Consider the following 18865-nt stretch of genomic DNA (forward strand, 5'->3'; position numbering starts at 1 on the left):
ATTTGACTGGGGTATTTTTCGATCACGGTTGTATTTATGTTTGTTTTTCCCACTGTACTGCCTTTCTCAATAAATAAAATATTGGGAAAAAAATGTGAGGGGTGTACTTACTTTTGTGAGATACTATATATATATATATATATATATATATATAGCACTGCATAAATTGACGACACTAGTTATGTACCTGAAATACAGACACCCTAGGGTAGTGGTAGTTACAATTTTTATGTCACACTATATTAGCACAACGCATTATGCAAAGCAAGATTTCGGTAAAATTACACTAAAGTTGATTTTAGGGCAAACAAATGCAATAACTTAATGTTGTACAATATAAAAGGTGAGGTTGTGCTAAGTAATTAGATACCGCACATACCAAGGCTTAAAACTGCGCACCCATGAAATAGTGACAAACTTCAAAACCTTATATTTTCCACTGGTTAGGATTTAAAAGCCCCTAAAGTTCATCAGTTTAGAGAAAGCTGTGAATAGTGGGAGTAAAATTGCTCCGCTCACTGTGGTGTGTGCAAGGATATTTAACATATGTGTCACAAACAACGTTTTCGTAAGCATGCACCCCCCTACCAGTGAATTTATGCTCGTACATGTGAGGATAAGGAGGGCTCAAACTTTTTTTTGGAGAGCATTTAAGTGCATGGATGTAACTTAATTTTTACACTTTTTTATATTATTTTTTAACTAAACTTTATTTTTCATCACATGAGGACTAAAAGACCCTTAGGTGATGATTTGTTTGGTGACAGGTTCTCTTTAATGTGACATTAGGGCTCTAAAAGTTCCCTGATGCTTCACCTGTCCTCCAATAAAGCAAATGGAGGGCATATTGTGCTCCATTAGCTTCTTTCCCGGCCATACTAGATGGGGAAAGTCACCAGGACCTGGAAGTAAGGTTTTATACATTGCGTCCAGGTCATTAGCAGGAAGGGGAGATCAGTGAATGGGTGTTGACTTCTCTTCCTCTCCACAACCCAGCGAAACTCAGCATACCAGTCATGGGGTTGCCACTGGGCGCTTTAAACCCGGGAAACATGGCGGGGGCTGAGGTAGGGGGGAGTCCAGCACTTACTGGAGTGTGTGGAAACAATCTGGTGGCATACAGCTGTGGTGGTAACAGAGCTATAAGTTTACATACCGCATTGCTCAAGATGCACTGGTATAGTTATTTTTGTAGTCAAGCTTTCACAGGGTGCCTCCTGACAAAACCATTTGTCTAATGTAAAGTTAAACTTGTAAAGACTCTTCCCCTCCACTGATTGCGTTGTGTGGGTTAATTTATTCTCTCTCTGATTTTCCCTGTAAACCTTTTCAAACTGATGTGAATGACTACTTCCATTCATTATGTCCATGGGGTGCTTGACTATTGTCAATGTTTTTATTCCCTGGGTAAACCAGTGAGATTCTGTGGCTATACTGTAGGCTTCCAAACACCTAACTTCTTTCATCAAAAACCAGACAGCTGCTGTTTTCCATTCTCCCCAAAGGTTGTGCCAACACACTGTGGGAAATTAGTTTTTTCTGATATTTTATTGTCTAGTTACTAATGCCTATTCAGACACCCTCTTCAGCACAACAATCTTGTCTATGTCTGATTCATTTAAAAAATAAATAAATAAATAAATAACTCCCCCTTATGAGATATTTTCTTTTTGCTTTTGTGCAGATTTTTCTGAAGACAGCAAGAGAATAGTTTTTTTCTCTTGGGTGACTGGTTCCTCATCCCCTCTACTCAAGGAGTTATTTACACAATGGGACCCACCTACCCTGTTTTGTCATAATATGACTTCACTGGCTTAACCGTCAGGCCCTGTCCTGAGCTCCAACACACTTTTTTGGCATCCCTTCCAAGTCTAAAATTTTCCAATTGCTGTTCCCGGGATCAGCTATTTAATCTGCCCTCCCTTGTCTAGGTCTCAACCCCAATATGGCGTACACTTTTTCCAAATTGCATCAACAATGGTTCTTGGGTGGTTCTCCTTCCTCTGCACCTATGGTCCATAGTAGCTTCGGCATTTGCCCACCTATAAATGCAGCAAAACCAGGGCAGGCATTTTTCTAATATACTTACCACCTGGATATTCTCTATAGTAGTGCACTCCATCCCAATGTTGATTGTCTCCCTTTACATCCCCATTTAGGCACAAGATGGTTATCTTTGAGAAAACAGCTCTGCCTAGTGGGCCAATTAAAAAAAAAAAAACATTCTAAGTTCCTTACTCATCCCTCATTCTATATATACCTTGACCTGATCAACCTTGTACACCATTTTCCTGTCTCTCGACACCTTGCACTCCTTGTGCAACATTTTTACTAAACAGATTTCTTCCTTGTCACCTCATTGCTATCCCAAAATGTCCTTGTAAATGGATTCAATCACCCTATGTCCATATCAACAAAGATAACCTTCTTTGGACTCCTCTTCTTTAGACTTGGGGACAGGATAGCCTAGAGACTTGTGTTCTTACCTCCACAATGTTTTTTGCTTCCCCCTGAAATTCATTTTCCTGCCGAGTCCTGCTGGTTGGCACAGCATTTTACGGGTAATCCCCTTAAGGGTTTTGGGTCAGATATGACATCTATGGCTATACCATGACCCCATGGAAAGCTGTCATACCTTCCTTTCTCTATGTTCTTACTGGAATACCAACCTTTGAAGCTCCTTTTAGGCTGCCACCCATCCAGATGGTCATTTTGACACCCTTTTTTCCTTCACTGGACATTTACCCTTTGAAAATGAGTCCCTCTTTCATTCTCTAACTCATGCAATGGTTTCTGGGGCATATACAACACCTTGAGTTCTGCAATCTTCCTTTAAGCAGAGCCACTTCCTAAATTTAATTTCACGTTTCTCCCAAGCTGTTGGCTGCTAGATGCCTGTTCAGTCTCCGCTGTTGCTCTTTCTGCAAAGTGTTTCTACTGTTGACAGTTTATTTTGAGGTCCTTTGGCCTCCTTGTTTTCTTCCTGTGGGTCTGGTGTGCTGTTTAGCTGTAGTGTTGCGAACCCTCTTGATTATTGCTTGAGGATAAGTGAAATCTTCACGTACTTGTACGTTCCATATCTTGGGAGTACAGTACAAGACAAGAGTCCCTCCCCTATCTTCTCTGTGCTCTCTCTGTTGCTTGCTAACAAAATTGGGGCCTCAGAGTGACCCAGCAAAGGTTTTGCCAGTGTCCAATCATTTGAAGGTTACCTATGGTCTATGGATCCACAGCTGTGTCTTGTACAGTAATCCAGGATATAGAATTCACAAATACCTCAAAATTCCTCTTTCTTTCCAAAGATTTATTTGCTGTGTGCAATTTCAATTATGGAACATTAATCTTGTTGATAGATCCTCTTTGAGAAGAAAAGATCTGATTTGAAACAATGGGGGAAAAAACAGAAACGTCTAAACTATTTAACTAAAGTGTTTTTGTTACCTGGTCTAGAGATTTCTTTTTCTTCTTCTTCTTTCCCCAGCACCCTGAACTTTCAGCATCCTTGTTGATTGTTTCTCCACAAAGTAATCCATCAAGTTCATCGGTTCCTATCTGTTGTCCCTGAGAAGTTTCTGCAGCTAGACGGTAAGAGAGGTTCCTTAAAATGCACACACAGTTTTCAACGGTCTGTAAATAAAAGCGAGAATATTAAAAAAGCTGAAAAATGTTCCAAAGGACAGCGCTTCTTTTATAGATCAATATGTTATAAAACAGTTACTGAACTAGTAATGTCTTTTTTGAAGGAATTTTTTTTTAGACGTGGTGAATATGCAAAACATTTTTTAGGATGCTTGGCAATAAAAGACAGTTATAATTGAGGTTTACAGTTACCACTTACTGTTCACGTTCCTATTTCTTCACAGGCCAACAAGAAACCTATGGCCACTCTAATAGAGGCACAGGCAACAATGGCTGGGATTTGTGAGAACATATACAAATAACTGTTTCCCTGATGCTTCACTAGTTAGCTTTTTTGGGAGAGTGGCATGAGAAAACCAATTCTACTTAAAACACATGAATCCTATGTACTGTTTGCCAGAAGAAACCTAAGAGACCCTCAAGGTACCTGAAAGAGCTTTCTATGGTAGGATGAGACCAAAATTTTACTTTTAGGATATTAAAATAAATATTTTGGTGTAAACCAAACACTGAAAACAAACCATGGTGGTGTCAGCATCATGCTTTTGGGCGGATTCCTCTTGCTTCCAGGCACCGTGCAAAGTGACCACCCAGTTGCATTGTGAATACAAGATATCAGCCGCTCAGCATGGGCACCAATTCAGAGAATGCTTTGCATTTTCTGAATGAATGCAAAGCATTCTCTGATTGGAAAGGTGCAGAGCAAGACATCACCACCCCAACTTTGACTTGTCCAATCAGAGAACGTTTTGTACAAACAACTTGCAATTTGCAATGCTTTTTCTGAATGGTGCCCATCATGAGGGGCCGACCTCCTGTGCTCAGTAAGTAGGAGTGCAGCCACTTGTCACAGGACCCGGAAGCAAGTGGAGTTCACTGAAGTAGCTGTAGCAATTTCCAGCTTTCAGTAGTTTAAAATTCTAGGGTGTGGGACTTTTAAGGTACTCACTAAAATTCAATAAAGTATAAGCATATGTCCTTAGAAAAAATGCACAAAACATTCATATAGATATAAATGTATTTATTTTATTCACACATGGACAAAAGACTGATTTTGATTAAAAATACAACATCCATGGAATCATGCATGAATGAAAGAAATTCAAAATCCAACCGGTTTCACCGGGTTGGCTTCTTCATGGATTTGAATATGAACTATAACAAAATATATATTTATCTTATATATTATATATATATATATATATATATATAAGAAACAGAGATATATGGCATTAAACAATCCCCTTAGTGTTGGGACAAAGTTAGTCAATGCACATAACAATGGAGATAGTGTCATAGGTATGACATAGGTTATAGTTCATATTCAAATCCCTGGAGAAGCCAACCCGGCGAAACCGGTCGGATTTTGAATTTCTTTCATTCGTGTATGATTCCATGGATGTTGTATTTTTAATCAAAATCAGTATTTTGTCCATATGTGTGAAAAAAACAAATAATTTTATATCTATATGAATGTTTTGTGCATTTTTTCTAAGTACAATTGCTTATACTTTATTGAATTTTAGTGAGTACCCTAAAAGTCCCACACCCTAGTATTTTCTAAAATTTCCTACATTTTATAGGGATGTTAGTACTCCATTAAATTTTGCTCTGCCCCCCCCCCCTCCCCCCAAGACCAACTCAAAGCACCTTGTCCCCACCTCTTCTTGACAACTCTGGGCTGTGGTTGTGGAGGTCTGTGGGCAAGGAGCTCATTGGAATATGGAAGCCCCCTTTAACAAGGGGGCCCCAGATCCCACCCTAGTCTTTGTACATTGTACCCCTACTCATTCACCAAAAAAAGTGTCAAAAATTAAGAAAAACAGTAGATGGTTTTTGAGAAGTCCTTTATTAACCAGTTGCCAACTGCCTACCGCAGATATACTGCAACAGGCTGGCTCGGCTGCGTGAATCACTGTACCTGTACGGCAGTCATGCGTGGGGCTGGGGGGGGGGCAACGATCAGTCATCAGGTCCAGGCCAATGAATTTTGGCCTGGACCTGTTGATCAGTTCTGACTAATGGCTTCCTGTGCCCATGTAATGTAAACACAGGCACAGGATATGATGTACTTTTTTCCGTTCCAGCGTGAGAAGAGAGAACATCTGTTGTGAGTACAGAAGCAGAACACTGATACCAGTAGACATAGGCACACATTTACCCCCTGATCACCCCCTAATTAACCTTTTTGCTCCCTGTCACAGTGTACACTATATACAGTACAGATACCATTTACAAATCACTGTATTAGTGTCACTTGTGACTTCAGATAATGTGAGAGGCAGTTAGTGATAGTCCCAAATGGGTTTAGGGTCCCTGCCATATATCCCTTAATAAATATTTAACCCCCTGATCACCCCCCCCCCCTGGTTAACCCTTGTCCCTGTCACAGTGTACACTAATTACAGTATACAGACAATTTACTGATGATCACACATACACGCACACACACACTAAACACCTCCATTACTAGTATAGTGTCTGAATGGATCAATATATTTGATCTGTTAAGAACTATTCTAGTGTCCCCAATAGTTTACTGTTTCCAAATTGCAGTGTTAGCAGGATCAGCCCGACACCTGCCAGCACCTGCACCCTCCCCCCCGCCCCAAGAAGTGCCGAATCAGCAGATTACTGTCACTTCCAATACACAGCACACTAAACCGCAGCATTAGCAGAGTCAGGCCTGATCTCTGCTAGCACCCTGACAGATAGGTCTGACGATGAACAAGTGGTGCCTGCTAAGGTCAGGTGTACAGGACCCATTCTTCTGTTGCTGAAGTGCAACAACCGCAGGATTCTCCTATGCAGCAGAGGGTTGGTACTGGTGCCACTCAATCTTCTGGTGAACTGGCAACAGCAGTCTAGTACATCCGTTTTGAAGCTGAAACTTCACAGGTACACATTTTAGACCCCCCAGACACAAAATCACACAAAAAAGGTTCTTAGAAATTGTCATTGTTGATAGATTTTTGATAGAGAGCCAATTATTGAAAAAAAAAATTAAAAAAAAAAAATGTCTTTGGATTTAGCATCGGGGGGGGGGGGGGTCTAAAAAGTGTACCTGTGAAGTTTCAGCTCTGTAGCATGTCCAGAACCATCCAGAACCATAAAAAAAAAAAGATTGTTTGTATTAGAACACTTATAGCACAGGATAGTGGCTTCTCGCTTTTCACATCTTGCCGGTTTAGTAGCAAGCGTTTTTTTTGGGCATATTTTTGGGTTCTTTGGAGTCAGGAAAAACATCTGAACTTGTGTATAGTGGTATATATACCACTATACACAAGTTCAGATGTTTTGCCTGCCTCCAAAGAACCCAAAAAAATGCCCAAAAAAACGCTAGCGTAAAAAAAAAAACGCCCAGGTGTGTTGTTGCAGGCATTTTTTTGGGGGTTTTTGGAGGCAGGCAAAACATCTGAACTTGTGTACACACACATACTTATATGTATTTTACACTTAGACAGATATAGGTGTTATAGGAGCGTAACTATATTAGTGTAAATGATTTCATTAGCGCAAACATATATTTCTGCTACTATCACACCTATATATGTCTAGGTGTGTATATACATATAAGTATGTGTGTATATATACCCGTATACAGAAGTTCAGATGTTTTGCCTGCCTCCAAAGAACCCAAAAAAATGCCCAAAAAAACGCTAGCGCCAAAAAAAAAAAACGCCCAGGTGTGTTGTTGCAGGCATTTTTTGGGGGTTTTTGGAGGCAGGCTAAACCCCACTTCCTATGGTGGCACACCGAGGAGGGAGGGGTATGAGTTGGATGATGGTAGGATCTGTATGGCGGGGGAGAAAAATTCCTCTGGTGACTATCACCATTGGGCCAATATCCTCTAGGTCAGTGATGGCGAACCTTGGCACCCCAGATGCTCATGCACTCTACAGTGTAGTTGAGCATCATAGGAAATGGAGTTACAAAACATCTGGGGTGCTAAGGTTTGCCATCACTGCTCTAGGTGAACCAGTCGGGTGGTGAGAATACCAATTTACCCTCCCAGGACCCCCCATATGGGGTGTATGTGGTTGGTTGTTGCCTCTTCCATTATGGGGTTTACCCTTTTTATGGGAGGGGCCTTTAGGTTTAGGTTTGGAGTGTTTGGACATTTTGGCCAATAAATTTATAGGTACCTAGTGTGATTCACAGCTAAAAAAGAACCTGGTTGTCAAGGGCTGTTTTAACCGCTACCAAAAAATTGTGCCACGGCTGATCCTGATAACGCTGCATTTTAGGAACACAATACTATACTATTGGGGACACCAGTATAGTTCTGATCTGATCAAAGATATGAATTCATTCAGATACTGTACTAGTAATGGTGGGCTAAATGAAAAAAAAGAACATTGGATGTATGCCCATCATTAGAAGTGAATGGATGCTGGGAGGTCTAATGGTGGGCATACCACACACTTTCTGGTACCGTTCTTTACAGCCAGCAGTCGGCTTTCATGTAAAAGCAATCCTAGCAGATAATTAGCTGCTAGACTGCTTTACAAGCAGTGGGAGGGGACATGGGCAATCCCCCCCTCCCTCCAGCCGCCTTCCATGGATTTCCCGGGCTCTTCTGTCGAACCCGGTAACCCGAGACTGCAGCTGGTGGTTCCGCCATCTGACCATAGAGCTGATTGGAGACCAGAATGGCTCCAATCATCTCTATGGCCTAAGATACTGAAAGCTACGAGCATTTAATGACTTTGGTTTCGCCAGATATAAACGGCGCCATTGGGAAATTGGGAAAGCATCTTATTACACCAATCTTGGTGTGTTCAGATGCTTTAAGGGCAGAGGAGAGATCTAGAGTCCAATAGACCCCAATTTTTTTAAAAAGAGTACCTGTCACTACTTATTGCTGTCATAGGGGATATTTAAATTCCTTGTGATAACAATAAAAATGATAAAAAATTAAAGGAAAGGTGTAAAAAAAAAAAAGAAATTCAAGCACCTCTGTCCCCCTGGGTTTGCACGCAAGGGTGATGGTCTGGTGTCATATGTAATTTTAAGCTTGATGCCACTGCATGGGCGTGCGCAATTTTAAAGCACGTCATATTGGTATTTATGTACTTGGCATAAGATCATCTTTTATATTTTACCAAACAATTGGGCAATATATAGTGTATTTGTGCATTACATTTTAAAAAAAAGTGTTTTTTTTCCCAAAAAATTGCGTTTGGAAAATCTCTGTGCAAATACTGTGTGACAAAAAAAAATTGCAACACCCACCATTTTGTTCTGTACAGCCTCTGCTTTAAAATAAAAAGCTAAAATGTTTGGGGGTTTAAAGTAGTTTTCTAGTAAAAAAAAAAAAATATTTTTTTCATGTAAACAAAGAATGTCAGAAAAGGCTTGCTCTTCAAGTGGTTAGAAAAGTGGGTTATACACAGCGCAGGGCTGTACAAGTGCAGTCAGTAATATTGTTTGAATTGTCTACGGTGCATTAAGAAATGACAAAATCTGTAACGTTTTAGCCTTACAGTACCCTGAGATTCTGTATGGTGAGGTTGTGCAGAGTAAATTTATGTTAAAGAAAATACAATGTAATTACTGTGATTACAAAGTTTCACTGTTGTAAAGATACAAACCACTGTCTTTTTTCTTTTTTTATACCGTTTTGCAGTTTTTTGTGAGGTATGCTCTTTATGAATGCTTTTATGTCTAAGACAACCTAAATGCTTATGTGGAAAGCCCACAGAGTTTCCTTTTTTTTTTTATTAACTCAGCTGAAGTTGGAAGACATCTTTTTTTTTTATATTTTTTTAAAGAATGCTCTATATGTAAGGAAGATAACATTTTTGGAAGGGGGTAAAAACCTTAGTTGGATTTGAGGCAAACCATTGAATGCACAGAGGGGGGTCTATCCAACCAGACCTGAGATTTACACAGCTCTTGCTCACCGCACAGCCAGGTCTGGCAGGGCAGGAGACTTGATTTTTTTTTTCTTTCTGCTGCAGTGGAGTAATACTTCTAGGTATTGCCCCCAAAGACTGTGATTGGACAGTGAAAGGGGCAGCAGCAGAATGGTGAGCTTGTCTCTCTCTCCCAGGCTAGGCTCTGCTGTAAAGGGACTGCAAGAGGCTGATACCAGGTCAAATGCAGGTACTTACTCACTTAAAAGATACTTTTAATGATGCATTAATGATTATAGAGCTGCGTTCATTTGATATTTCTATATCTGCCTAGAGTTTAACCTTATGGCTCGTTTCACATGGGGCAAATTCTGTATGGAATCTATTCTGATCAGAAGGGGATCATCTCCAACAGATCTAATGCTGATCAGAGCAGAGAATGCAGATGGCACATCCACCCACTCTACTCCCAGGAGTAAATGGACTCTGCTGTCTGTTTATACTTGGCTAACCTCCAATACGCCTAAACATAAGAGGACGGATCCTCTTCCGTTTTTACACTTGCCTGTCCATGGGGATGCATGGACCATTCAATCAGGTCCACCTGATTGGATGGTCCAATCAGGTGCACCTGAAAAACTGAGAGGCGGGCCTGATTTGATTGCCCATGTGAAAGGAGCATAAATCTGTTATATTATTGTGAACTTTTATACCACTGTGATAAAGTATTTCACAAAGAATCAGGCATAGCTGGTAATGCTTTTATGCTGTATAAGGGGTATCTGGCACGCCAGCCAGCAAGGTTTACTAAAGTACTCAAATACAGTACAACACCCTTTTATTATGAACTATGTCCATTTTGTACTCCAGAAAGGAGAAGTGGGTTTTCTTCTTTTTTTTTTTTTTAAGATAATTTTTTATTGGTGAAAAGGGGAAATATCTCTTATTACTTCATTTTTTATACTTCTATAAATATAAAATGTTTCTGTGTTCACGGCTTTGCATTGGATGAGTATAGTGAGGCTTTGTGATTTTATAGTTGTGTTGAAACTTCCATCTGAGAAAAAATGGACAGTGCTATACTAGCCCACTTATAGGTCAATAATCTCTTTCCATTGGAGTCCTTCAAGGAAACCTTAGTAGCAAGGACATGTATGGAGGCCACCATTACTGATATCTCCTACTGAAAGTGCTAATTGCCTGGCTGCCTTGCTGTCCAGATCCAAGTCTTTGCTCTAGGTCAGGGTCTCCAAAGTTTTGAAGCCAAGACAGCCTTGCAATTAGTATTTGGAACAAATGACAGAACTATGGCATAAGCTTTACAAGTATCATATAATAGCAATTAGTCTTGCAAGATACCACCAATGTTCTTGATCACTACAAGATGCTACTTGTTTAGCTTACTCCATAAGGAGCTATTTGTTCTAGCTGCTTAGTAAACAATTGCTACTACTCATGATTCATCATTAGAGATTTTAGTTGCATGCCGGAGCTTCTAAAAATCATCGGTATAGGATAGTCATGGCGAGCCTTGGCGCCCCGGATGTTTTGGAGCTGCATTTCCCCTGATGCTCATGCACACTGCAGTGTGTGTGGGCATCAGGGGAGGTGTGGTTCCGGAACGTCTGGGGTGCCAAGGTTCGCCATCACTGGTATAGGCCAATGGCGTGACTACTAGCAAGTGGGTATATGTCAAAAATATTAAAATTGCTTTAAGCTGGCCATACATTTTAGCCGACTCCTAATGAATTGGCTGACATTCATTGCATGGGTTGCCCTCTTAGTAACAACACCTGGATCGATTTTTGTCCAGGCAGGTGGGAAATTGTTGGCAGCACAGTTCCTACACAGAATATGATGCAGGCACTATTTGGACAGCTGCCATTGACGGCTTTCAGAATACATGTGTCAGCAGTGGGAGATATGTCTTTCCATGCTGTTTAGCATGGATGGAGTAGTGTGTTGGGATTTCTTTTGTTCAGCCCTTAGGCTGAACAAAAGAAATCTATACATGTATGGCCAGCTTTAGCCTTAGATTCCATTACAACTCTAGATTTATGGTAGAGCCAGAGGCTAAATTAATTTAAACAAAGACCAAAATGGTGGACTTTTGAGGCACCAAAACACACCCACAAACAAATCTAATTTATTCTATAATATTGACAACTTTCTCATGTTGGTGAGCAAGTTGGGTTCATCTCTCTGATATCTAACCTAGATCCATATATAAAGTCCTAGGGTTGGTTTTCCTGCAAACGTACTCCTGTTTTTAGCACAGGCCATAGCTGGAACAGTAACAAAGAAAAAGCTGAGATTTTGTCCCCTGGAAAAGAAGAGTGCCCAAGCCAACCACTCATACAAAATCCTTTCCTGCTGAGGTGTATAAATTAGTTTGAACATAATGCTTTCTTTTCTTGTTCATGTTTTCCTATACTTGGACTGCCATGTTGTGTGATTGCGATCTGTTTATGTTTGTGCCATTCGGTAAGACTTTTTTGCAATAATAAAGATTGTGGTTGGGTTACAGAGCGTATTTGTATCTTTTGACTTTCATATGAAATTGCAGTTTATCTTTCCATTTGATACCCTGTTCTAGACTGCACAGTACACTGGAACTGCTCTATTGCTGTATGATGTATGAGCATTAAACTGCAAGATTTTCTGCTTTTGTATTATGCATACCACAATAAAAAAAACATCTTTTACAGCAAAAAAAAGAAAAGTGGGTGATGTGTGCCATAAGCTTCTAATATTGGGCATAAAATGCCAGGACAGTTCAAACACCCCCAAATAACCCCTTTTTAGAAAATAGACACCCCAAGCTATTTGCTGAGAGGCATGTTGAGTAGAGATGGCCTTGCAGTTCACAGCAAATTTTGCTTGTTCGCTACCCGCCAAATTTGCGAACACATACTGTCGTTCGCGGCAGCCATATTTGTTTACATTGGCGAGAACTTTGACCCATGACACAGCCGTCAGGTGGAACGGGACAGCCAATTGAAACATTCCAGCACATGGACAGTCCCCCTACCCTATAAATAGACCTGACCTGGCGGCCATTTCACATTCTGCTTTTTGCCAGTGTAGGGAGAGGCCTGCTGTGCTCATCAGGGAGAGTTTGCTAGACACATATAGCGCTGTGAAGATCCACAAAAGTCCTTTTCAGGGCTGGTATTTTGGTATAGGTCTACTAGTATCTTTTGAGTTTAGGGAGAGGTATCCAGTGGTTGCTCTAGGGGCAGTTAGAGATCGGCTGCAGTCACACACATCACTCCGTTAATGTCCACAAAAGCCCTTTTCAGGGCTGGTATTTCGGTATAGTTTCAGTCTCTCTTCAGTATAGGGACAGGTTATTCAGTCTGTGCTGTAGGGGCAGTTAGTGATCTTCAGCAGTGACAATCCACAGTATAATATACTTTGTAGAAAGCATATTATAGTGGATTAGTAGTATTATTGTGCACTGTGCAGTATTGTGACAGGTGTGGTGGTGAGACTGAGCGTTTCTGCAGCAACACCACACACAGTGACAAAAGCACTTATAATTAGTGTTGAGCGAACACCGACTGTATTATTCGTGTTCATACTGAATAATTGGATTTTTGTTACCCGAACACGGACCCGAAAACTTTACTGTATGTTCGGGTTTAAAATCCGGGTTCGGTCATTTTATTTCCTGTTTTGTATGTAATGGCGCGCTTTTAATGGCGGGCTTTCAACAGCCAATCAACAATATATCACAGCTATGCCTACTATTGTATTAGAGAGAGAGAGAGAGGGCCAAGCGCCGATCTAATTGTAGCACAGCAGGTATTTTATTGACACACAAGTAAAAATGTTACTCACAAGGGGTGCATAAAAGCAGGCATCTTTAAAAGCAGTAGGGGGGGTCTCCGAAGTCACATACAAGGTGGAATGTCCGGTCAGGCGGTAGCGCTGTTGTTGTGGAGGACAGCCGGTGGCCTCATGTGCGAGGCGGGGGACGTGCTGATCCTCAGTGATGGTGATGCAGCGTGGGTCCGCCGGTCGGATGGCTGTGACGTCACTTCCTGAGACACCAGGGGAATCAAACGGCGAAGCGTTGCGGAGCTCCGCTCCTTCTTCAGGCCATACAGGGGCCATTTTGTGGTATTTATGCCAGTAGTCCGGGAGACAAAGTACGGGGGCTCAGAAGGGACAAAATTTGGAAAAAGGCGAACCAGCAAAGGGATGTAGATGGCGAACAGGGAGTAGTGAGGCTAGAGAGAGGTGAAGGAAAATGTGGATATGTAGGAGGGGGGGGGGGGTTGGGGAGGGGAGGGGGAATGTGCTGAATGAACTGGATATTTATGTTTTGGGGCCAATATTGGTTGTAACAGTAAGGGATGGGATATCTTTATAAGGAAGGGTGAGGTGGGTGGAAAGTAATGTATCCATGAAGGGACTAACATGTATACATCCTATATACTCGAGTACATGTATGGAAAGCCCCGTAAGATAAGAGCAACGTTTAAATAACGCACATGTATAAATATATGTAAATAAAAACATATTTTGTGTATAAAAGGTATAATAAAAATGTTAAAATATGTTGAACATGATTAGATTGATTGATGGAAACCAAATAATATTTGTATATGTACTAACCTACGCATCAAGAAAAAAGGGGGGATATGTGCATGCATGCATATATATCCACACGCACACATGCTGAACCGGACGTAGTTCATGGTCGTGGATCATACATACATACACATATACATACACGTATACATATATAAATATGTATACATATATATATATATACATACACATACATAGGGAGTCAGTAGTGTGTTGGTGTATAGGTGGGTGTAGTGTGGGGCATGTGTTAAAAGGAGGTCTTACTATGAACCAGATAAATAGCAACAATGAAGTAAAAAGACTATAAGGACAAGTTTACACTTATATATGGGTACTTACTTTGGAGTTGGCTTGAGATATAGAAGCATATGTCAGAAAGGTTCAAAGAGATCACTGGAAGATGGGAGGAAGAACCTGGGCAGAAAATGATCATGTTAATATACCACAAGAAATGTTAATTTGGGAGATGGGCTACAGCAGCACATTGATATCAATTTCTTCGTTCAGGCCTGCAGGCGAGAGCGTTTCAAGGGAGTAAATCCAGAAGGTCACCCTCTGGCACAGCCGCTTGAAACGCTCTGTCCTGGCAAGGTGTTCGGAATTGCCTCAATTACCCACACCATGAGTCCAGAGGGAGATTGGTTGTGGAACTCTGCAAAGTGTCTGGGGACACTATGCTTGTCCTTCCCTTTTTCGACCAGCCGACGATGCTTGCCAAATCGTTTCCTAAGAGGCCTAATGGTGCGGCCTACATAGAATAGACCACATGGACAGGTTAGGCAATATATTACATATTCTGTGGAACAGTTGTAGAATTGTTTGATTTGGTGTTTTTTGCCTTTTACGGTGAATTCTGTCTGACCGTGTTGGACATGGGAGCAGGTGAGGCACAAGGGTTTATGCCACTGGAACATCCCTATAAGGGGGATGAGGCAGAGGGTTGTGGTGGAATGGGGGGTGGCAGACTTGAGTTTGCTAGGGGCAATGAGATTTTTGATGTTGGAGGATTTTCTGTAGGAGACTTTTGGTATAGGGGGGATGGTGGATTTTAAATGTGGGTCCTCGGATAAGATGGACCAGTGCTTTCATAAGATCTTTTCCATTTGTCTGTGTTTGGTATGGAACTGTGTGGTAAATCGTGGAGGTTGGGGCAATGAATTCTGTGGGTGGGGTGAGGCCTGGGGAGCGCTTGAGTCATATTGTAGCAGGTATTGTGAGTGGGCTTGTTGGACCAGGGATGCGGGGTAACCTTTATCTAGGAATTTTTGGGTTAAGAGGGCACTTTGTTCACAGTAATCCTGTTGTTTGGTGCAATTGCGATTCAGGCGGCAGAATTGGCTCTTTGGGATGTTGGAGATCCACCTGGGATGGTGGCAACTGTGGTAGTGTAGGAATGAGTTTCCAGCGGTAGGTTTCGTATAGTTTTTGGCTACAATGTTGCCTTCCTCATGATATAGGGTAAAATCCAAAAATGCCAATTGAGCCGAATCGCATACTGAGGTGAAGGATAAATTGAAAGGGTTTTGATTGCAATGCTGTACAAACTGGGTGAAGGTGGATTGGGGACCGTCCCAGATGACGATGATGTCATCTATGTATCGGCCGTAAAATATGATGATATGATTCACCCCTCACATAGATGACATCATCGTCATCTGGGACGGTCCCCAATCCACCTTCACCCAGTTTGTACAGCATTGCAATCAAAACCCTTTCAATTTATCCTTCACCTCAGTATGCGATTCGGCTCAATTGGCATTTTTGGATCTTACCCTATATCATGAGGAAGGCAACATTGTAGCCAAAAACTATACGAAACCTACCGCTGGAAACTCATTCCTACACTACCACAGTTGCCACCATCCCAGGTGGATCTCCAACATCCCAAAGAGCCAATTCTGCCGCCTGAAACGCAATTGCACCAAACAACAGGATTACTGTGAACAAAGTGCCCTCTTAACCTAAAAATTCCTAGATAAAGGTTACCCCGCATCCCTGGTCCAACAAGCCCACTCACAATACCTGCTACAATATGACTCAAGCGCTCCCCAGGCCTCACCCCACCCACAGAATTCATTGCCCCAACCTCTACGATTTACCACACAGTTCCATACCAAACACAGATAAATGGAAAAGATCTTACGAAAGCACTGGTCCATCTTATCCGAGGACCCACATTTAAAATCCACCATCCCCCCTATACCAAAAGTCTCCTACAGAAAATCCTCCAACATCAAAAATCTCATTGCTCCTAGCAAACTCAAGTCTGCCACCCCCCATCCCACCACAACCCTCTGCCTCATCCCCCTTATAGGGATGTTCCAGTGCCGTAAACCCTTGTGCCTCACCTGCTCCCATGTCCAACACGGACAGACAGAATTCACCGTAAAAGGCAAAAAACACCAAATCAAATAATTCTACAACTGTTCCACAGAATATGTAATATATTGCCTAACCTGTCCATGTGGTCTATTCTATGTAGGCCGCACCATTAGGCCTCTAAGGAAACGATTTGGTGAGCATCGTCGGCTGGTCGAAAAAGGGAAGGACAAGCATAGTGTCCCCAGACACTTTGCAGAGTTCCACAACCAATCTCCCTCTGGACTCAAGGTGTGGGTAATTGAGGCAATTCCGAACACCTTGCCCAGGACAGAGCATTTCAAGCGGCTGTGCCAGAGGGAGACCTTCTGGATTTACTCCCTTGAAACGCTCTCGCCTGGAGGCCTGAACGAAGAAATTGAAATCAATGTGCTGCTGTAGCCCATCTCCCAAATTAACATTTCTTGTGGTATATTAACATGATCATTTTCTGCCCAGGTTCTTCCTCCCATCTTCCAGTGATCTCTTTGAACCTTCCTGACATATGCTTCTATATCTCAAGCCAACTCCAAAGTAAGTACCCATATATAAGTGTAAACTTGTCCTTATAGTCTTTTTACTTCATTGTTGCTATTTATCTGGTTCATAGTAAGACCTCCTTTTAACACATGCCCCACACTACACCCACCTATACACCAACACACTACTGACTCCCTATGTATGTGTATGTATATATATATGTATACATATTTATATATGTATACATGTATGTATATGTGTATGTATGTATGACCCACAACCATGAACTACGTCCGGTTCAGCATGTGTGCGTGTGGATATATATGCATGCATGCACATATCCCCCCTTTTTTTCTTGATGCGTAGGTTAGTACATATACACATATTATTTGGTTTCCATCAATCAATCTAATCATGTTCAACATATTTTAACATTTTTATTATACCTTTTATACACAAAATATGTTTTTATTTACATATATTTATACATGTGCGTTATTTAAACGTTGCTCTTATCTTACGGGGCTTTCCATATATGTACTCGAGTATATAGGATGTATACACGTTAGTCCCTTCATGGATACATTACTTTCCACCCACCTCACCCTTCCTTATAAAGATATCCCATCCCTTACTGTTACAACCAATATTGGCCCCAAAACATAAATATCCAGTTCATTCAGCACATCTCTCTCTTGGATTTACACAGGGTTGCTTCACCCTCTACAAGCCTGCAGCCATCCAAGTGTCCAGCAATCGGACTGTACTTCACCATCTGCCCATATTATAGACTATCGCAGTAACCCGCACAGTCTGATTGCGCCAATCTCTCTCCCCCCTCTACTAATGTATTAGTAGCTGTGATTGGCCATCTGAAGCATGTGACCATCTCTTTATAAGTTCGAGAGCCCCAGCGCGCTGCGTCATTCTTCTGTAGTTTAGGGACAGAGCACACATCATACGTGCTGGCTGCTGATTAGGGACAGACAGTGATTCTGTGAAAAATCGGGTCCGAAAAGAATGCAGGGACAGGTCGGAGTGCAGGCAGGGAAAGTTATTAGAGCATTTTAGGGCGAGGCTGGAGATTAGGCAGTTTCAGTCTTCTACATCAATTTTGCTGTGTGGGGGGTGGTGCAGTGAACGATCTTATTGAGCATATTAGGGACAGGCTGGAGATTAGGCAGGGACAGTCTACATCGATTTTGCTGTGTGGGGGGTGGTGCAGTGAACAATCGTTTTGCCCTCACTTGAGCCCACTGAGGAGGAGGAGGAGGGAGAAAAAAAATCTATTTTTATCAGTCTGTTGTGTGCAGCGTTCAGCTATATTTCACTACAGATTGCTGTGCTAATCTGCTATTAAAAAATTAATTTAAAGGGGAATTTTTTATTAAGAGCACTTGCCATGCTCTTAACTACATTTTGCTGCCATTTGCAGCACTCTAGACCTTTCCATTGGTGTTTTAGAGCCATTTTAGTGCCTGAAAGTTCGGGTCCCCATTGACTTCAATGGGGTTCGGTGTCCGGGTAAAGTTCGGAAAAAGTCCGGGACACGGACCCGGACTTTTTTTTCAAGTTCGGCTGAACCCGCCGAACACGGACATCCAGGTGTCTGCTCAACTCTACTTATATTGTATTATAACTGGTGTGATAGACCAATTGCCCCCCCAATACCACATATTGAAGTGGGGTGTCCTGCAAAAATTTGGCCTCTTGCTGTGTAAACAGTGCTACACACAGTGACAACAGTTACTGGCCAATTATTTGTAGAACTGGTGTAATAAACCTGTGTCCCCCCAATACCGCATATTGAAGTGGGGTGTTATCTGAGTAAACTTTTTCAAGTGTATTTGTGTCATGAAACAATATTGCCTTGCTTGCTGAGTGAAGTCTGGTACACACAGCGCCAGACTCACTGGCCAATTTTTTGAACT

At 41.7% G+C, this 18865-nt stretch overlaps 1 protein-coding gene across 4 annotated transcripts in view; it reads right to left on the reverse strand.

The window, feature by feature from the left end:
* Positions 1–18865, reverse strand: part of CTNND2 (catenin delta 2) — a 921118-nt gene that overhangs the window by 330961 nt on the left and 571292 nt on the right. For all 4 annotated transcript variants that reach the window (XM_082258174.1, XM_082258173.1, XM_082258172.1 and 1 more), the window contains exon 14: positions 3442–3627. In XM_082258174.1, the coding sequence (XP_082114300.1) occupies positions 3442–3627 (186 nt within the window). The remainder of the gene's footprint in view (positions 1–3441; positions 3628–18865) is intronic.

The sequence above is a fragment of the Pelophylax lessonae genome (genome assembly GCF_965119305.1).
Source record: "Pelophylax lessonae genome assembly, chromosome: 5".
NCBI classification, from domain to species: Eukaryota; Metazoa; Chordata; class Amphibia; order Anura; family Ranidae; genus Pelophylax; species Pelophylax lessonae.